The sequence below is a fragment of the Haliaeetus albicilla genome, chromosome 12, assembly GCF_947461875.1.
Source record: "Haliaeetus albicilla chromosome 12, bHalAlb1.1, whole genome shotgun sequence".
Lineage (NCBI taxonomy): Eukaryota > Metazoa > Chordata > Aves > Accipitriformes > Accipitridae > Haliaeetus > Haliaeetus albicilla.
Window position 1 is genome coordinate 31,872,155 of NC_091494.1, and position 20,377 is coordinate 31,892,531.

Genomic DNA, 20,377 nt, shown 5'->3' on the forward strand with positions numbered 1-20,377 from the left:
CTAGCCGGAGCCTGTGACACCAGCCCCGATGTTGTCCCCCCCGATGCCCTGCTCTCCTCCCACTGAGCGCAGGTGTCCCCTCCCAAGGGACCTGCAAGGCGAGCCAGCACCCGTGCAGTGACAGAGGGTGGCCCACAGCCCGTGGCAGGCGGTGTCACCGGTGTCACCACTGTCCCTTACCGAGAGCAGAGCAACCCTCCCCCAGGTGGATAAAGCACTTCTGCCTGCGCCTGCCAGGCCCTGCCGCCATCGTGGGGCCCCAAAACTGGCAGCGGCTCCCACGGGCACACGGCGGGGAACCTGCACCCGTGCGAGGGTGCAGTGCTGGGGCTGCACCCATGCCCAGAGGCAACGCCAGGGTGCCAGGGCCGCACCGACACCTGCGTGCAACGCCAGAGCTTCACCGGTGGGTGCCACGCCAGGGCCGCGCCGGTGCCGGGGTGCGATGTCTCGGTGTGAGGTCAGGGCTGCGCCGATGCCTGGCTGCGATGCCAGCGCGCGATGCCCGGGCTGCACCGCTGCCAGCGCCGCACCAAAGGAAGGTGGCCCGCCTGGGGAACACCTAGCCCCCGCTCTGCGGGGTGCCTGGAGGCTGGTTGGTGCCCACGCTGTCCCCCCACCCGTCGCAGGCAGGACGGGCACACGGAGGAGCAGAGCCCTCCGCCCTGGGGGGTCCTGTGCCCAGCCGGGCCAGAGCCAGGGGGCTCCCAGAAGTGCCCGGCCCCTGCGTCCCCAGGTGTCCCCGATGCCGCTGGCACTTCCAAAGCATCGCCCTGACCGTCCCCCTCCGGGACACCGGGGTGCGGGGACACCGACAACCCAGGGACAGGCAGGTCAGAACAGCAGCACCGGCTCGTGGTGCTTCCCAGGGACGTTGTCACCTTCCTGGGGACATCACCAGCTTCCCAAGGATGCTGCCACCTTTCCAGTGACAGTTTCGCCACCTTCTCGGGGACACAGCCGGCTTTGCAAGGACGTTGTCACTTTCCCGAGTACACTGTCACCCTCCTGAGTTCTACCTTGCCACGGACATTGTCACCTTCCCGGGGACAGTCCCACTTTTCCAGAGACGCCACCACCACCCCCCCCGAGTGCATTGTCACCCTCCCGGGGAGGGACAGTTCCACCTGCCTAGGGACACCGCCACCCTCCCGGGGCCACACTGCCACCCTCCCGGGACCCCGCCCCCCCCCGACCCTGGGACAGCAGCCGGCGTGTGTCCGTCCCCCCCCCGCCCCCTGCCCGACCTTACCTGCCAGCGCACCGTCCCCGGGGCCCGCGTTGTCCCGGCGGGGCAGCTCCGGGGGCTGGGGGGGCCCGGCGGCGGCCGGGGGGGGCTGGGGCGGGGGGGGCAGCGCGGGGCGCGGCCGCGGTTTGGGAGTGGGGCGGGACTTGGCGGCGGCGGCGGCGGGGGGGGGCAGCGCGGGGGGGGGCGGGGGAGGCGGCGGCGGGGGCGAGGGCTGGCCGGCGGGCAGGCAGGGCCCCGGGGGGGCGGCGGGGCCGTAGGGGGACGGGGTGCTGGGGGGGGTGGGGGAGAGGCTGGCGGGGGAGGGCTGGCCCCCCCCCTGCTCCCCCGCGGCCGCCCGGGGCGGGATGGGCGCCAGCTTCTTGGCCACTGCGAGACAGAGATAAGGGGAGGGGGGTGTCAGGGTGCTGGGGAGGGGGGGGCACACCGAGCGGGGGACCCCCCCCTCCCCCGTCGACCCCCCGCCCCGCTCCTACCTTTGCGCAGGGCGTGCGGGCTCTGCTCGGCGGGCGGGGGGGCCGCGGCGGGCGGCTGGTGCCCGCTGCCCGCACCGGGGCTGCCGCGGGGCTGGGCGGCCCCGGGGGAGAGCTCCTTGGGTTTTAAAGTGCTGGGGGGGGGGGGTAAATGGGAAAAGAAGGGAAAGGAAAAGAGAAAAGCGTGTAAAAGAAGAGAATGGAAAAGAAAACGGGAAATTCAAGAAAATGAAAATGAAGAGGAATGAAAAAGAGCAATAAAAGCAAAAATAAAAATGCAAAAGAAAAAACGCAAAGAATTAAGCCGGAAAATTAAAGAAAATAAGATGAAAATGAATGAGAGAGAGCAATAAAAGCAAAAATAAAAATGCAAAAGAAAAAACGCAAAGATTTAAGCCGGAAAATTAAAGAAAATAAGATGAAAATGAATGAGAGAGAGCAATAAAAGCAAAAATAAAAATGCAAAAGAAAAAACGCAAAGATTTAAGCCGGAAAATTAAAGAAAATAAGATGAAAATGAATGAGAGAGAGCAATAAAAGCAAAAATAAAAATGCAAAAGAAAAAACGCAAAGATTTAAGCCGGAAAATTAAAGAAAATAAAATGAAAATGAATGAGAGAGAGCAATAAAAGCAAAAATAAAAATGCAAAAGAAAAAACGCAAAGATTTAAGCCGGAAAATTAAAGAAAATAAGATGAAAATGAATGAGAGAGAGCAATAAAAGCAAAAATAAAAATGCAAAAGAAAAAACGCAAAGATTTAAGCCGGAAAATTAAAAGAAAATAAGATGAAAATGAATGAGAGCGAGCAATAAAAGCAAATAGTAATGCAAAAGAAAAAGGAGAAATGCAAAGAATTCAAATCAGAATAAAACGGAAAATTAAAGAAAATAAAATGAAAATGAATGAGAGAGAGCAATAAAAGCAAAAATAAAAATGCAAAAGAAAAAATGCAAAGATTTAAGCCGGAAAATTAAAGAAAATAAGATGAAAATGAATGAGAGAGAGCAATAAAATCAAATAGTAGTGCAAAAGAAAAAGGAGAAATGCAAAGAATTCAAATCAAAATAAAACGGAAAATTAAAGAAAATAAAATGAAAATGAATGAAAGAGAGCAATAAAATCAAATAGTAATGCAAAGGAAAAAGGAGAAATGCAAAGAATTCAAATCAAAATAAAACGGAAAATTAAAGAAAATAAGATAAAAATGAAATTAAATGAATAAAAATAAAAAATCAAATAATAATGTTAAAGAAAAAGCAAAAAATGCAAAGAATTCAAACAAAAATAAAACCCAAAAGAAAACAGAATGAAATAATACAAGTCAATGAAAAATTGAAATAAAAAGTAAACAAAACCCCAAAACGATGGAAATAAAAAAAAATTAAAAAGTAAAACAAACCCCGCAAAATAGTATGAAGAAAGAAATGAAAAATTAAAATAAAAAAATGAATGACAAATAAAATACGATTTAAAAATTAAAAGTAATGATGAAAAGAAACAGGAAAATTAAGAAGGAAGAAGAAGGGAGAGCCGTGAGGTCCTTCCCGCCCCCCCCCGCCCCGCAGCACAACCACCGCGCAGCCCCGGGGGGGCCGACCCCCCCCTCGGCAGGTGTTTCCCAGCCCCAGCCCGCGGGACCCACGCCCCCCCCCCCCCCCCAGGGCCAGCACTGAGGGGTCACCGAGCTCCCCCCCCGCCCCGGCCCGGTTTGGGGTTCCCCCGTTACCTCGCCGGGCCTGATCCTGCGGCTCGGGCGGGCGGGCGGCTGCCCCGGGGGGGGAGCGGCAGAGCTGCGGGGCGGGGGGGGGGCCCGTTTGGGGAGCAGTGCCACGGGGGGAGGGAGCGGCGAAGGGAGCAAGGCTTGGCGCCGGGGTGAAGGGCGAGCAGCGAGGAGGAGAAGGAGGAGGACGAGGGGGGAGGAAGGCTCCGGCTGCAGCCCGGCCAGAGGGGCTGAGCCCAGGGGTGGGGACAGGGCCAGGAGCCGGGGAACGAGGGGACCCGCTCGTCCTCGGGGCGGGGGGGGCCGGAGCCGCCATTCGGCCAGGCAGACGCCAGGTTAGCCCTGCTGCAAAATGTCCACAAACACCGTAAAAAAGCCAAAAAAAAAAAAATTGTAAAACGGAGGAAAAAATAAAAAGAGCAGAAGCGGTGGTGGCGGGGGGACAGGGGAGAGCGGCGGGGGAGCCCTCGTCGTGCCAAAGCCCCCCCCGGCCTCATCCCACCACACCAGGATCCGGCCCCACGGCACGACCCACCCGGGGCTGCCACCCCCACCCACGGGTGCACCCCGGGGCACGGCACGGCTCGCAGGTGGCTGCAAAGCTCAGCTTCCCCTTTGGGGGCAGAAAAGTGGAATTTAGGTGCTTTCTCCCACCTGGCCCACGCAAACTAAAGCTGGACCCAGACCTCAGGCAGAGGAAGGGCTCAGGGAACGCTGGGCTCCTTTAGGCTTTTCCTTGCACCTTCCTTGCACCGCCAGCCCAAATTTCGCTACAGCCCAGCAACACCCACTGCGAGCCCGCAAGGGACCCGCAGGAAAAATCCCCGAAGGCCGCACGGTTCCCACGGGGCTAGCAGGATGGGGATGTTGCGGTGGCCGTGGGGATGCTGAGCATCCTCTCCTCCCGCTGCTCCCGGGATGCCGCTCCTCTCCCAGGGATGCTGAGCATCCTCTCCTCCCGCTGCTCCCGGGATGCTGCTCCTCTCCCAGGGATGCTGAGCATCCTCTCCTCCCACTGCCTCTGGTGCTGCAGTGGGGTTGTTTTGCTGCTGGATTCACACCTGGGGATGATGCCTGGGTTGGGGACACGGAGGTGCCGGTGGCCTTACCTTGTCCGCTCGGCTCCCGGGGGGAAGCCAAAGCTGGTGGGAGGTGGGGAAGGGGTAGCTGAAATATCCGGCGATTGCTCAGGAATGGGTGAGTGGGGGGTGGCGGGGAGCTCGGCGGGCGGCGCGGGGGGCTGAGCGGCCGGTGGGGTGGAAGACGTCTTGCGCACCACTGAGGTGCCTCGGCGAGCCACCCACGAGGTGTCCATCACCCTGACGCCCATGCTGGAGGGACACAGAGACAGGCTCTTAGCACCCACCCGGCAGGAGGGGACCACCGGCACCGCGTCGCGGCTCCTTTGGGGTGCCTGGTCCCTAAAAATGCCTCTTCCATCGGGAAGCTGCTGGGAATGAACCTCCATGGCAGTAGGGCAGGAGTGGCTGTGGGATGCGCTTGTGTCACCCACCGGCCACCTCTCCCTTCCCCAGGTACCAGCAGGCACCAGCACCCTCCCAGCATCCTCCCAGAATCCTCCCAGCAACCACCCAGCATCGCTTCAGAGGATACACTACCTTTGGATTTTCCTAAGGCTGCATGGGCAGAAACACACGATTATTAGTGCAAAAAAACCCCTAAAACTCAATAGTGCACAGGGTGCAGTGCCTGCTGCTCAAAAAAGGAGCCGTGAGGTTAAGGGCTTCGAAAGAGGGGGCAGGAGGGGCACAGCGGGGACCAGGCTACACTGTGATGGGGAGAGCTCGGGATGATTTTTGGAGATGGGGAGAGCCCTGGGGACATTTTTGGGGGATGGGGAAAGCCCTGGGGGTGTTTTCTGGAGCCGACCTGACTGGCTACAGTCCCTGTGAGGTGGCACTGGGGGGGGAGGCATGCACAGGCTGGGAGTGGGGAGCTTTCCCCTGGAGCAGAGCCCACACACTTTGGGGACACCCGGGCACCTGACCCCATCGTGGCACAGTCCCCGTGCCACACCACGGGCCACCCCACTCACATCTCCAGCAGGCTGGGGGAAGGCATCAAACCTGAGCTCACCTGAGCACCCCCAAGAGCCCAGCATGGAGAGCAGGGGGTCCTCCCACCCCAGGAACACCCAACCTCCACCAGCTCAGTGTCACAAACCCCCGCAGGATGATGGCAATATCACCACCTCCCTCTCCCCAAACCCTGACACTGCAAAGACCCTACCCATCCTTCTTGTAAAACTCCAGCATCATGTTGTCCGTGGCCACGCTGAGGGGCCGCCGTGCCTGGTCGTGCTGCCGGCGGTCCGCGTGGTCCATGTCCGGGGAGGGCATGGAGCTGTAGTTGGCATTGTGGTTGACGTGCATGGGGCTGCCGTAGTTGCCTGTCACATTGAACTCGATGTCTGGGACAGGGGGGAAGGAGAAGGGGGAGGACATGGGGTTGTGTGTCCTCAGCGAGAGGTGGGATGGGGCACTGGCACTGCAGGAATGCTCAAGGGTCCTGGAGTGGCTGGGTTGGGCTCACTGCTGTGATGAGTCTTGCCACATCTCTGCCTGAGCTCCCCTGCCCCGGTCCAAGCCAAGGCAAGTGGAGGAGGCCAGCAAAATAAATATGGGAGCTCAGCACCCCATTCCCCAGGGTGGGCTGGGAGGTCCCACAAAGCCCATCCCACCCCACCATGGCTGTGGGGCACAGCCTACCTCCGGGGAAGAACCAGTCGGCATGCTGGATGAGCGGCTCGATGATCCCCACGATCTGCAGCGAGACAGTCGTCATCATCTCCGTCATGTTCCTGCAAGGCGGCGGGCAGCGGCTCAGCAACGCCACCGCCGCCCGGCCTTATTCCTAGAGGGATTTTGGCCCCGGACCCACCTCACCCCCTTCCACAGCATCCCTCTGCCATGCTCGCTTTCCACCCGGATACCTTACCCATCCGCCTGCGGCCAGAGGAGGTTGGGCCCCAGCACGATGGCCACGTTGCTCGGCGTCATTTTATTCGTGTCCTGGTACTCAGTCAGCTTAGCCAGGAATTTAATCAGGTACCTGGAAAGCAGAGCCAAGCCGTGTTGGTGTATCGGGATCCCACCCTCTCCGTCCCCTCCCCGGGTCCTCCTGGCCCCGGGCTCACCTGATGTTGTTGTAGTTGGCTTTGGGCAGCTTCTCGCAGGCGCTCCAGAGAGCCTGCAGCCGCTTCTCCTGCTCCGGGATGCTGCGGGGAGGCGGGCGAGAGGGTTATCCCCCCTCCCCACCCCAGGGCTTTCCACCCCACCAGCTCTGCCCTCGGGGACCCTGCGAGACCCTCGGGCTGCTGCCAATATTATATAAGTAAATTAACCCCAAAAGCCTGGCCAAAATGAGAAGGAAACCTGTTGGCGGCAGGTTGGATGCTGGTCCTCTCTCCACCTCTGTGCAGCCCCCCCAAGGTTTGTGTTTTGGGGGTGTTTGCTTCGGAAGGGGAAATTACTGCAAACAGCCCCCCAAAACAACAGCCCGCTCCCTCCCGTGCCACCCTTGGGGACCATCCCCTCCAGCAAGCCACCGCCACGTCCCTTCTGTACTCCAATGTTCCCAGGGCAGGCAGGGGACATGGTCAGACCTTTATTCAGGCATCACCGAGGTGGTTCCCACCCCAAAAGGAGATGCTCCTTCTCCCAACTCCCTCTGCCTCTCATCCCCCTACCCCAAACACCTCCCATGGTGGAGCAGGCAGGCTGCTGCCACCTCAGCTGGCCCAATCCTGCTGGGTTTGGGGGTTCCACGGTGCAGAGCACACCAGCAATGCAGGTGGGAGCTCCCTCGGCCAGCTGTTCCCCTGGGGTTTGCACACCTGTCCAGAAATGGCACCAATGCCCGGCACCCAAGGGCTTGTTGAAAGATGCTGGGTGCTCTGGACCACACTGGAGACATCAGGGTCAGGGGACATCAGGACCACCCTCACTGCCGGGACCCGTGATTCTCAAGGATTATCACGGGAACCCTCCTGGCTCTCAGACCCTGGAGGCAACACCCCAAATGCTGTGATCCACGTCAGAAATAACTCATGACCCCCAAACCATCCATGGGGACCCAAGATGCCACCATCTGTGCCACAGAGGAATGGGGAGGATGCTCCAAACTCACTTGGAGGCCTGGATCCACTCCTCATACAGCTCGAACGTCATGAGCGGCTCTGGCAGCTCTCGCAGGTAGGACTTGAGGGCTCCTGTGGCACACAAGGGACACGGGGCTCAGCACCGCAGGAGGTGCCACAGGTGGCACCAGCCACCAGGCACAGAGCCATTTCCCTCCTCGGCAGTTTGACTCGCATCCCTCCCAACCTCCCCACCGATGCACCTCAAAGCACCCATTAGTCCCTCCAGCTTGGTGAAGCCCGTACCTTCCCCTGACCCCCAGCAACCACCTTGCCACCTCCACCTAGTCCCTCCTAGCACCTCCCCAATTCCTTCCACCATTTTTGCCTCCATCAAGTGTTCACCCAGCTCTCCATCACTCGTTTTTGCCTAGGACATTCACAGCTCCTTGTGCCGGGAAAAGGTTCCCATTGCAGTCAATAGGAAACCAGGGTCCAATCCTGCGCTCGCCAGAGAGCCCAGCCCAGGAGAAGAGCAGCTGATGGGCATTTAACCCCAATTAATGGTTAATAGCGGCCCCACGGGTTTGGATCTGTGCTTGGAGAGGATCTTCACCCCAGAAGAGGTAGAGAGACGATGGCAAGCTTGATGATGACATGTGTGAATCCTCCCGACTGCTCCTTGCTCCTGCAGAGCCTCTCCTGATCAGCATCACCCACATTAGTGTCACCAGGGCCCTGCCACTGCCTTGGATTATGATTGCATCCCTGCTTTCTATCTTGCCTGTGACTACAAGTGCTGCTTGAGCCTTTGGCCGGGGAGGGGACATGTGGGTTGAGGTTTGTGCTCCTTGGTGGATGGCAACTCCTAAATGCCCCCACTTCCACCAAATGCTGTATTTCTGCACCTGCATTTGTCACCCTGTATATTCTGTCTTTGCTTTTCAAAGGCTTTGGGGCAAATCACAGAAGGGTTGAGGTTGGAAGGGACCTCTGGAGGTCATCTGTTCCAACTCCTGCTCCAGCAGGACCACCAGAGCTGGTTGCCCATGACTGTGTCCTGATGGCTTTCGAGTATCTCCAAGGATGGAGACTTCACCACCTCCTTGGACAACCTGTGCCAGTGCTTGGTCACCCACACAGTGACAAAGTGTCTCCTGATGTTCAGAGGGAACCTCCTGTGTTCCAGTTTGTGCCCGTTGCCTCCAGTCCTGACACTGGCCACCACTTGAAAAAGCTCTGTCTTCTTTGCACCCTCCCTGCAGGTATTTTTATCCATTGATGAGGTCTCCCTGAACCCTCTCCTCTCCAGTCTGAACCCCTCCCTCTCCTCCTGAACAGTCCCAGCTCCTTCAGCCTTTCCTCCTAGGAGAGGTGCTCCAGGCCCTTCATCATCTTCACAGCCCTTCACTGGGCTCTGTCCAGTATGTCCATGTCGCTCTTGTAGTGCCCAGGACTGGAAGGATCACCTCCCGTGACCTGCTGGCATCACTCCTCCCAGTGCACCCCAGGACACCATTCGCCTTCAGCGTGCCGCAAGGGCATGTTGCTGGTTCATGGTCAGCTTGGTGGCTACCAGGACCCCCAGGGCCACCTCTGCCAAGCTGCTTTCCAGCTGGGTGGCCCCAGCATGTCCTGGTGCCTGGGGCTGCTCCTCCCCAGAGGCAGGACTTGGCCCTTCCCCTTGCTGAACTTCACGAGGTCTCTCTCAGCCCATTTCTCCAGCCTGTCCAGGTCCCTCTGGATGGCAGCATGACCCTCTGGTGCACCAGCCACTGCTCCCAGTTTGGTGTCCTCTGCCAACTTGCTGAGGGTGCACCCTGCCCCATCATCCATGTCATTAATGAAGGTGTTAATCAGGATCAGACCCAGTGTTGACCTATGGGTACACCACTAGTTACTGGCCTCCAGCTAGACTTCATGCCACTGATGACCACCCTCCGGGTGCCCATGGTTGGTGCTTGGGAGCTGGATGGGCCATCCCGCACACCACCAACTCCCCTGCCCCGAGGCAGCCTCTACCTGCGATGGCGTGTGGGTCGGCCGAGTACTCCTGCACATCCACCACGCAGCAGTCCAGGGCGGCCTTGAGCTTCTTCAGCTTGGAGGCCGAGGGAGCCACTCGGAAGAGACCCTTCACAGAGGACACGGGAGAGCGTCAGACAAGCTTTGGGGCCGGTGATGTGCCCAAAGCCCCCCCAATTCCTCGTCCCTGTCCTGGAGGCACCCACGTCCCCTTCCATCATGCCCAACCAGGGGTGGCAGGACGTGGGACCCACCTCCTCCTGCATGCCGCACTCCAGCAGCATGGTCACGCACGCCTCCACGGGGAAGGCGATCTCCCGCCCGCTGACGGCCAGGTGCTCCTCCAAAGGCTTCCCGAAGGAGGGCTTCTCCATCCATGCCTCTGTGATGGGCAGAGGGGGTGAGAGGAGGGGGAGGACATGGCAGGGATGGTGCTGGATCCGGCATCCCCTCCCCGAAAGGCCCTTGGATCACAATGTTTTGGCAGCAAAATATTCCATTTGGGTGTTGCTAAAATAACAGGACCCTGCACTTCTGTCCTGGGCACCTTGGGAAGTGCTTTTTAAAGATGAAATCCAAACAAAATGTTTTCCAATCATCACACGGGACATTTCAAAGGGGCTGGATAACGTTTTCCGGGGGGAGCAATCACGGGCAAACCTTTGCAATATATTCCCCCTTCTTCCATCACAGTTTGAGGCAGGAATATTTTGTAGGATCAAGAGAAAAAAATAAAATACAAATCACTCCCTGCCCCGCTGCAGCGATAGCAGCACCCTGAGCCCTGCCCCGGGGAATGCGCTGCTCTCGGGGCCATCGCGCGGGGCTTTCCCCCACCTCGGTCTCCCAGCCCAGCTCCTACAAAGGTTGCACGCCGCAAAGCAAAGCCCCAAGATCGCCCCCCCCCGCCTTGGTGCTGGGTTCCCACCCCCGGTGCTGCGCTCGATGGGGATATTCGGGCAGGTTCCCCCCGCTCCTCCATGAAGCTGGCCGGATCCTGCCCCTCGTGACCACGTGGGATGGGGATGCCCTCCCCAGCGCTGGGGCAGGTGGGATGCAGATGGGGTGAGCAAAGGGAGGACGCTCAGCCACAAACCCAGCACCACGCTGCGGGGTCACGCCGGAGCCGGCTCCTCATTGTGGCAAAGCCCCGCGTGGCTCCGGCATGACGCAGAGCGCTCGGCGTCGCATGCAGGAGCGGGACAGACCCCACGGCCACTTACCCTGCTGGGCTTTAATTTGAGGCAGGACATTCTGCAAAAGCGCTAAGGATTTCCGATGGTACTCTGCCTGCACCTCGATCAGCTGGGAGGGAGAGATGGCGCCGGCTGTCACCGCTACGGCCAGGGACGGGGACAGAGGAGTCCCGTGGGGATGGGTGGCACTTACGGTTTGAAAATAGTTTGCATAGTCTACTTCTTTGGCCACAAAATTGTACATGTCAGCCGAGAGCTGGTCCTGTGGAGAGCGGAGGATTAGTCACCATCCCACTCATGCTGCCCTGATGCCACCATGATGGCCCCTTCAGAGGCCACTGGGAGGGACCAGCTTGGTCACACCAGGAGCCAACAAGCAACATGGCACATTGCAGCACCCGCTTGATATGTGCTTGGGATGTCAAATATACAGCAGCACGGCGGGGGTTTGCTCTCTGCTGCCGTGCAAATGGTTCCACCCTCGCCCCCCCCTCCTTCCAGAGCCCACAATTAGCTGGCACCTTGCAACAAGCTCTCTGGAAGCGAGAGTTACTTGGAAACAACCTATCAGCCAAAGGCTGCACATCCCAGTGGGCTGAACGGCACAAATCCAGGCCAAATTAAACCCCAAGTTTGCCCGTCCCTGCCCCGTGCTGCATTGCAAGTGGCTCATTAACCACAGGGCAGCAAAGCAGCACGCACGGCTCGGCTGCCACGGGTAGCATCCCAACCGCTCGGTGCGGACCAGGCTGACGGAGCATTGGGTGCTTCTTGCTCTGAATTGCAACGAACCCCTCAGCACCAGGGCACGTGTCTCTCTGTCCTCGCACTCGCAAAACAGACATTGCTGCTTCCCCAATTGCTCCTTTCAGAAAATCCCCTTGGATAACTCAACTGGAGGAAAACCAGCAGGCTTTTAGAACGTTGCGAGCACATCCCGGTTGCAACATCCACCATCAGTATGGTGAATATACTGGGGGTCAGCTCCTGGCCCAGCTGGTTTGCTGGGAATTGCTGGGCGTGTGGGGCTGCCATGCTTCAAGATGGGGGGAGACAGCACAAGTTTGAGACCGGATTTTAAAGGCTATACAGGTTCTGGTTGTGTCCCTGGAGAAAAGAGCCAGGATTGGAGACACACACCCAGCTACAGCTCCTGCCCAAAACCTATAGCGCAAGGTTCACTCAGCCCTTTGCATTTTCTGCCTCTGGGGAATTTAAAGCCATGCAAAATTGCCTGCAGATTTCATTGCTGAATCCCGTGGCCCATGACAAAGGTTCTGACAGCAACATCCCGCCTTGCTCAGACACTTTTCCCACCCAACATGACCGGCTGGGTGGGTCATGCTCCTGAGGGATGGTGGGGGGTGACATGGCTGGCTGGTACGCACGGGCTTGGCATGTGCCGGTGCTTCCTGCAGGTCTCTGTGCCAGGGATGGGTTTACTTGGTGCTGAGCTTGCTGGCTTCTGCCAGGATAGGTTCCCTGGGAACAGGATGCTCTCCGGCTCCAGCGGGATATGGAGGATGGGGATAGGGGAACTGGGGACGTCCTGCTTGGCTGGTGAGCATCACCCACTGCCACCAGGCTGCGTTTGGGCATGGGGACCAGCCGGAGGAGTGTTTATCACAGGCAATGGGGTAAGAAGAGGGTGAAGAACGGGGTAAGAGGAAAGACTGCAGGTTTTCGATGGTGCCTGGGATGTCAAGGTCCCCCCTCCCCAGCGATCCCCCCGGGATCCCCGAGTACCCTGCAGATCTCCACTCTGTTGGCCGCCTCCTCCATCTCCTCCCTGAGAGCATCGGCTTTGGCACCTGAGGGCTGCAGGTTGCTGGCCAAACCCGAGGACTTTGCGGACTGCTGCCACCTGCAGAGAGAGGGCAGAGCTGTCACAGGGAGGGATGGGGACGCGCACAGAGCAGTGGCTGGATCCCAGCGGACTTGGAGAGCAGCCCAGGGACTTCCCTCAGCCAAGCCTACCATGGTCCCCAGGGCTGAGCACCATGGAGATGGTCTCAACCCAGGCTGGGATGCAGCATCCACTCCAAACCCTGAACATCCCCAGTCCCCACAATTGGCTGCACACACTAGGCTATAATTAAGAAATTATTTTCAGCAGGAGAACGAGCCTCATCCAGGTGACAGGAGAGAGGAAGGTGATGGGAGAGCCTGGATATGATGTTGGGGACTACAGACACCTGCCAAACCTCTCTGCAGGGCGATGTGTGGGGCTTGGCCAACTCAACGGCCTCAGGCAAAACCCAAAGCACAGCCTGCCGGGTCCCACCACAGCGTCTGGGACACAGGATGATCCACAGGGTCATCCCAGCTCCACCCCAGCACTACTCTACAGTGGTAGGAGCACCTGGCTCTTTGCAGTCACATAAGAACTCAGAAAGATAGGGAGAAGAGGAAAACAATAAAGATTTGTGCCAGGAAAAAATACTCCTTTCTGCAGAGGGCAGGCAAGAAAAAGGGCTCTACAGATTCTGCAGACAAGTAGAAATCGTGGGTCATTGCAGAGCTTGACTTCAAGGCACACAGTGACATGGCTGAGACTTATTGTCCCAAGGGAGCCACAGTACCAGGGCTCTGGGACGTGTCCTCCACAGTGCTACCTACCACTTGGGAATTTTTATTTTTTACAAAGCAGCTTTGAAGCCACTCCCTACCGTGTCCTGGAGGAGTCCATGTCCAGCACAAGCTTCGCCAAGTGCTTCCTCTGCTTTTGGATATTCGGGATTTCCACCTGCAAGCCGGGTGGATAAGGATGCAACTCCTTATTTTAACATCATTAGGGAGATGGGACAGCTCGTCCCTCCTCTGTGTCCCCACCTGGGCTGTGCCACCCCCTGCCAGCCCCGACTGCAGAACCCACATCCCTGAGAGGAGCATCCTTGGGGGAGCAAAGCTCCCTGCATTAGGGAACTGGATGAAGGCAGGAAAAGGGCTTTTGGGGATGGCAATGCAAAGCCTCCCACGCACGGGCACCGTTTGCCAAAGGATTTGGTAACAGCTGAAAGCCCCGAACACCAGCGGTGTGATAAGGCTCTTGTTTCTGCTGGGGAAGATAAAATCAGAACCAAGGCCAGGACATTTTGCTAGATGTAAAAAGGGGGAAAAAAACCCCGAGTAAAATTGAAAACCAAAGTTGGCAGCAGTGGGGAAAAGGAGGAAAAAAAAAATCCCAAACAACAATGGTATGTGTTTGGAGCTTGGAAAAATGGGTCAGAAATGAGCATGTTAACACCTCTGCATTCAGGAAAGGCAGAAAAGAGCAAGAGCAGCGAGAGCGGGCAAAAGAGCCTGGCAGGACCACGGCCCCAGCAGCCAGCCCAGCTGAACGTGCAAATACCACCTGCCAATTAAAGCAATTAGCAAACATCTCAAAGACGGAAGGTCCCTCGCAGGGGCCGGGAACCAAATACGCCGCCTAAGCGGTGAAACCCTGCCTTCCTCCAGGGCTTGTTTCAGATGTGAGTCCCCGGCACGGTGACACCCCAACGTCCCTGCTCACCTCAGCCAGCACGAAGAGGGGCTCGATGACGTCCCTCTCCACCTGCAGCTCGAAGTGGATGAGCTCCTGAGCCAGCTTGTCCTCTGCCTCTCCGCACAGCCGCAGCATCTTCCTGCAAGGGTACCGGCAGGGCTGGGCACCGGGCGGCTGGGGGGAGCCACGGGCAGCCATCCTGCACCCACGGGGGTGGGTGATGGTCACCAAAACCCCTGGGGGTCTCAGCAGCGGCGTGGGGCAGCCCCTCCCTGGCAGAGGGCTGGAGGGAGGGCGGCAGCCCAGGGACTGTGGGCACTCTGGGTGTTAGGAAAATCTCATTCCCTAGCTATCGTACCAATTATAGTCTGAAATTGTATGGACTTTCGGAAGAGAGGGATACAGTTTACATTGTTCGCTGAGTGACTGAAGGACCCCAGCTCATCACAAGGAGAATAATAAGGGAAACCTCTGGACTACTGATATCACGCGAGCATCCCAGCCCTTCCAACACCACTGTGAACCCCGCCGATGTTATCTGGCATCATAGATAAGGAACCGCAGCAATTCCCGGCAGCGGCATCCTGGCACCCCTGCAGCATCCCGGCAGTGGCAGAGTGCCCGGGGAGACCCGGGCCCCCCTTACCCCAGCAGGGAGTCATCCCCCAGCACAGCCGATCCCTCCATCAAGCACTGCGCCAGCGTCGTCAGCGGCAGCTTCTTCTGCAAAGAGAGGGCTGCGTTTCCCACCCCGCCGCCGCTGGCAGCCCGCCCGGCATCCTCAGAGCCCTGCCAAAGCCTCACCGAGCGCTTGTCGGCGTCCACACCTTGCTGGCCCTGCAGACATGCCGTCAGCTTCTTGTGGGTGCTGTGGGAGACCTGCTTCACCAGCTCCAGACGCTTCTCCACCTGTGGATGCAGTGGCGCCCATCACCGGGGTATCCTGCCTGGTCCCGCACCCACCATGCAGGGACCTAAGGGACCTCTCACTTTTCAGTGAAAGCAAGTTTAATTGCTGCTGCAAGGGATGCAACAGCCCCGGAGCCCAACCCCTTCCCAGGGCAGGGATGCGTGAAGCAAGAGAAGGTTTTACCAGGCTGGTGCTGCCCCATCTTAACCCCCTGAGCAAGGCTGAGGGCTGGATCCAGACCAGCCTCCAAAGCCCTTGTGTCCCTGGGTGAGGGCAGGAGGTGTCTGGCCCCAGCTGAGCCCTGCCACAAACCAAACTGGCCGATACTCTAACCTGGGGCTGAAGATTCCCTTATTTGCCTCTGCATTGATTAAATTAAGCAGTTCATCCCAAAACTCAGCGAGATGAGTCATTAAATGTAAGCAACCAAGATCTGCTGAAAACCAAAGCTCAGAGATGCAGGGAAAACATGGACATCTCAAAATTTGGGGAAATAATCTGGAAAAAGAGAAATATTCCCTAAAGCTGAAAATCTTGGGAAATTATCTGGGGAAAAAAAAGAAATACTCCCTGCCTGGGAGAAGCGCTGATCCTGCAGTGAGCCTGTGAGGCAGGAGGCATCTCACGGGAGCCTGGTACTCAAGCTGAGCTGCCCTTCACCACTATTATAATATATATATTACTAATATATATAATACTAATATATATATACACATATATATATATGTATTTTAAAAAAATAGATCTCCATGATGCTTGGCTGAGGTAGAACAGATTCTGCCATCCCTGCAACATATACATGTTCCTTTCAACATATACACAGATGTATACACAAATACACATATACGCGTGTGTATATATATTAATTACGTATATAAAAATTACACAAATTATATATATATATACACACACACACACATCCGTGTATATGTTGAAAGGAAGGGGTATGATGTTCAGAAGGGCACGTATGTGGGTGCACACCCATCTACATGAGCCAAACTGGAGGCAATTAGATACAACGCTGGGAAGGGTTTGGTTTTGGGTTCCCCACCATCCCTGGAGACAGACCCCCATGAACTTGACTGACTCTTTGGGAGACACCCACACGAGGTGGCACCGGCCATCCTCCCCACTGAATTATCTCCAAAAGGTGTAAAAATCACCCGTGCAATGCCAGGTGTGCCCTCAACGGTGCTGGCACAGATGCTACCTAGTGCCGGGATGTCACCGGATGGCTCTAAGAGCAGGGTCTTGGTCTCAGTGCCAAGGGGCCATGGAGACCTCAGAGCTTGCAAGGAGGAACACCAGAAGTTAAACTAGAAAGAAAAAAGGTTCATTATTGATGTTCCCTCTGGCTGCTGGTGGCAGGGAGCCCTCAGCTCCCCTCCGGCCCATCCTACCGGGGCTGTCCATCCCTGGGGACAGCGGAGCACGTCACCGCCACACCCTGCCCGTCCCTGCCACCAGCACCGGCAGTGAAAAAAGGGAAAAAAACCCCAAATCCCGAAGGCTGGAGACCGACTCGCAGGGGTGCATACTGCAAGGACGGTGCTGTTGAACAGCAAACCAACCCACCAACACCCCAGGAGCCTGCACGGCCGCTTCCACCAGCGATTTCTCACTGGTGCCAGTGCAAAAGGATTAACTGAGGCAGGCGGCTGCCCTCTGTGCCCAGCAGGGACGTTTGCAAACAGCTTCATTTCACTCTCTTCCAGCACAGTCTCCTTACTTCCTCACTCAAACCCTGCTCTGATTTTTGACTAACACACGGCTCTTGCTAAAGCCTGATGTGTGCAGGGAGCAGTGTCATTAGGGGCAAGTGAGGGCAACATGTAGGCAGGACACGGTGGCAGAAAGAGCTAAAGGTCACTCTGCAGCCACCGTCACCTGCAGGTTGTTGCCTCCTGCCACCAGCATCCTTGCACACCAGTTCTCTGGCTGTTTCTGCAGAATCTGCTAACTGAGAGCAATGGCACAGACCAAATTCCCAAGCTGGAAGGTATAAATACATCAGCTTACACCCGAAAGAGGTTTTCAAGTGGCTCCAACAGCAGCCAGACTGGCTGACGCCAGGGGATGCCCGCACTGTGATGGAGGAGGAGCTGGGCAGCTGTTTTGCTCCTCAGTGCCCAAGTGTGACGATTTAGAGAATGTGTGAGTTAGAAACCTTATGAATTCAGTGATGGATTTGTGAATTTACGTCCCTTTGCTGGCAATTCCTCAGCCGCTTCCCTCCCTGGGGCGTGCAGGAAGCCCTGCTCTGGGAGCAAAAAGCACCAAGATGAGATGTCCCCGAGAGACTGTGACCCGAGCATCACAGCCGATGCTCCAAGGCACCACGTGAGGTTTTTGGCTCAGCGCTCTTTTGCTGAAGTTGTCCAACCCATCAGCTTTGGGGACTGTCCCCTGCTGTCACGTGGCCTGTCCCCAGGGCAGGTTTTGCAGTAGAGAGGGGAGATGCAGGTGTCCGCAATCCGGCTGGCCGTATCAGGTTGCCATCCTGGCGGAGACGACACTGGATCCGATTCCAGCTGACCTGAAAACCAGGCTGGGAAAGGGCTGGGAGGGTGCACGGGAGGGAGACGATGCCGCTTCCCACGCTTCCAACCCTCTCCTCCTCCTCCCAGCCCGTCTCATCACCGCAGGACACCGCGGCACCGACTGGCACAGAGCTGCTGCTGCCACATCCAGCACCCACGGGTGGGTGCCTGGGCACCCACAGGCACCCTGGGTGTGGATCAGACCAGCTGCAGAGGACCTCACCTGCAGGAGATCTTCGCTCAAAACCTCTGTCTTCTCAGCCCTGCAAGACAAGAAAGAACATAAAGTGCTGGCGAAGGGTCTGGCACATGTGGCAGAGACGGGGCTGCACGCCATGGTACTGGGCACAGCTGAACATGCTTTTCCATCGGGATGCAGCCGGTGATTTAAGGCTCCCTGGTCCCACCAGCCATTGCCTCATCTAAATAAGCAAAGGATGGAGCATCTTCACGGCTCGCTGTGAGCGTGCCATGTCCCACACCAATTTAGGGTCCTGGTCTCCCCCTTATTTCTCCATTATCCACAGCAAAACAGGGACGCTAAATTCCCAGGAGGATGCAGGCAGTGCTGCGCAGGGAGGCGGTGCGTCTATGCAAGAAAGCAGCTCCCTGGGCCGTGCCGGGCTCTGGCACACCCTCAGTGCCGTGGATTTCAAGGACACAACCCATCCGCACGACTGAGCCTCCTCGGTCCGACGCAGCCGACTGAATCTGCAGCGGCAGCTGCTGCCCGCGGCTTCGCCGTAACCCTCCCCGCTGCTCGTCGGAGCCGGATTTACCGCTCCAGAGCGCGTGTCATCTGCTGTCTTTGCTAGCGAGGAGCGCCGGGGATGCAGAAGGAGACACAAACCCGCTGCAAGACCCTCCTCAGCCACGCAAGGACCCACAGCATCCCTGCCTGCAAAGCCCCTGTGGCCACTCCTCACCAGATCTGCTCAGACTTATTTAAACCATCACACTCTGGATCATTTATTCATTTTCTTCAGGGTTTTTTACAACTTCAGTGCATCATCTCTCTTTGAAAAATGACCTCCTTCAAGATGCGCGTGGGCAGAGTTGTGATTTAGCCAATTAGTCCCTAAAGGTTTGTTAACAACAAAAGCTCGGTGCCCTCATCCTTCTTAAAAAAATACCTTTATTGCCTGAGCCCTGGTTGCTTTCTGCTATCCAAGCTGGTTTCTCAGCTTTGAGAGACTGAGTGAAGTATTGAAAAAGCAGAAATAAGGAATAAGCACCAGCAGAGCAAGGTTCAAAGAGCAAGCACGGCATGGCAGCAGCACCAGCTAGGGCAGGGCTTGGTCTATGGGTTCATCTGCAAATACACCATGTCCAAAGACTTTTAAAAAGTGCAAATTAACTGCATTAAATCTGGTTTGTGTATGAAAGTTGTCCCAGTGTCTGATTTAAGTTGGTTTTAAAAACAAAAAAAACCCAAACCCTATTTAATTTTTTAAAAAGGGGATTTAAATGAAAGCATTATAATATCTTCTATATGAAATGCAAGCGATGCGCTGGTCACCCGGGAGCAAGGGCTCCTCAGGTTGTCCTCCTCTTCTCCAAATCACCTTCGCTATCATTTTTGGACAGGGTTGGAAACGCTGCAGAATTAGCACAAATGGGGAAGAAAGCAACAAATATCCACCAGCACAGACACAACAGCCGTCCCCGCTTCCCTGCCCTGGCTCAGGATATATTTAGCATCCCAAAGGAGAAGGAGGTGGCAGGGATGCAGGCGAGCATCATGCACTCACGTGCAGGCACCGCTGGTGCACATCCCTGCCGCTCACTGTGCGCCCCAGAAATCATCTCCAAACTTTAAAAAAAGGTTGGGGGAGAAAGAAGTCCCTCCTGTCCTTGTACCATTGGGAAAATGCTCCCCCCAAAGTGATGTTTTTAGGGTGTTTTCTCCTCTTCCAGCCAGGCTGATAGATGAGTTTTGCACACCCCATGGTCCCACGCTGGCAGGTCTCTCTCCCAGCAGCCACAAACCAACACGTGCTACGCTCTGACGTGCATTTGGGAAGCAGAAAACGATATTTCAAACAGGATAACAAAAATCTGGCCTTGCTCTGCTTTTCAGCATAGCCTCAGCGCAAGAAACTTCAGTGGCTTTAACAGAGAGCATCCCCCAGCCACAGCTCCGGCACAGACACCCGTGCCAGCCCTGCCGCATCCTGGGATGCTTAAGCAGGTAGGAGACCCTGCCAGTGACTAATTTGGCTTTAAAAAGGAGGGGGGGAAAGGCCGCAGCATTTTATGTATAGGAATAAGCAAAGAGGCTGTTGGGAGTCGCTCGACACAGCTGCCCAAGGATGCAGCAGAGCGATGGGCATGCCGTGGGAGCACGGGTTTCCCCACCTGGCATTGGCATCGGCATCTGTGGGAGCTGGGATGCTTTCTCCTCCCTTCTGGCTTGCAATGGGGATGGGGGTCTCTGTGTGGCCTTGGGGACATGCTGCAGCCACCGGTGGTGGCACAGGCATGTGGCAGGGCTGCAGCAGACTGGCATTGCTCATGGTGGTTGGAGCCAGGTACCACCACGTCCTGCCAGCACCGAGTGCTGGCACCCTGCTCCCACACCTTGGCTTGCAGAATGGGGTAAAACGCGTCCCCAGAAGCCACCACGGGGTGTTTTTGCAAAGCCAAAGCAGGGGACAAGTCTCCTGCCTCAGGACACCT

At 56.8% G+C, this 20,377-nt stretch overlaps 1 protein-coding gene across 5 annotated transcripts in view; it reads right to left on the reverse strand.

The window, feature by feature from the left end:
* The window catches only part of ARHGAP44 (Rho GTPase activating protein 44), a 30,607-nt gene that overhangs the window by 1,037 nt on the left and 9,193 nt on the right, over positions 1 to 20,377 (reverse strand). Inside the window, exons 2-21 of one of the 5 annotated variants that reach the window (XM_069798894.1) lie at positions 17,922 to 17,961; positions 15,053 to 15,157; positions 14,895 to 14,971; positions 14,276 to 14,387; positions 13,431 to 13,507; positions 12,508 to 12,625; positions 10,955 to 11,023; positions 10,789 to 10,870; positions 9,820 to 9,947; positions 9,563 to 9,674; positions 7,591 to 7,672; positions 6,599 to 6,679; positions 6,400 to 6,513; positions 6,171 to 6,262; positions 5,692 to 5,872; positions 5,061 to 5,078; positions 4,551 to 4,772; positions 3,448 to 3,783; positions 1,723 to 1,853; positions 1,253 to 1,615 (exon numbers count right to left, since the gene is read on the reverse strand). In XM_069798894.1, the coding sequence (XP_069654995.1) occupies positions 1,253 to 1,615; positions 1,723 to 1,853; positions 3,448 to 3,783; positions 4,551 to 4,772; positions 5,061 to 5,078; positions 5,692 to 5,872; positions 6,171 to 6,262; positions 6,400 to 6,513; positions 6,599 to 6,679; positions 7,591 to 7,672; positions 9,563 to 9,674; positions 9,820 to 9,947; positions 10,789 to 10,870; positions 10,955 to 11,023; positions 12,508 to 12,625; positions 13,431 to 13,507; positions 14,276 to 14,387; positions 14,895 to 14,971; positions 15,053 to 15,157; positions 17,922 to 17,961 (2,540 nt within the window). Of the gene's footprint in view, positions 1 to 1,252; positions 1,616 to 1,722; positions 1,854 to 3,447; positions 3,787 to 4,550; positions 4,773 to 5,060; positions 5,079 to 5,691; positions 5,873 to 6,170; positions 6,263 to 6,399; positions 6,514 to 6,598; positions 6,680 to 7,590; positions 7,673 to 9,562; positions 9,675 to 9,819; positions 9,948 to 10,788; positions 10,871 to 10,954; positions 11,024 to 12,507; positions 12,626 to 13,430; positions 13,508 to 14,275; positions 14,388 to 14,894; positions 14,972 to 15,052; positions 15,158 to 17,921; positions 17,962 to 20,377 lie in introns of all 5 variants that reach the window. The other 4 variants (XM_069798893.1, XM_069798895.1, XM_069798896.1 and 1 more) reach the window with 4 other exon arrangements.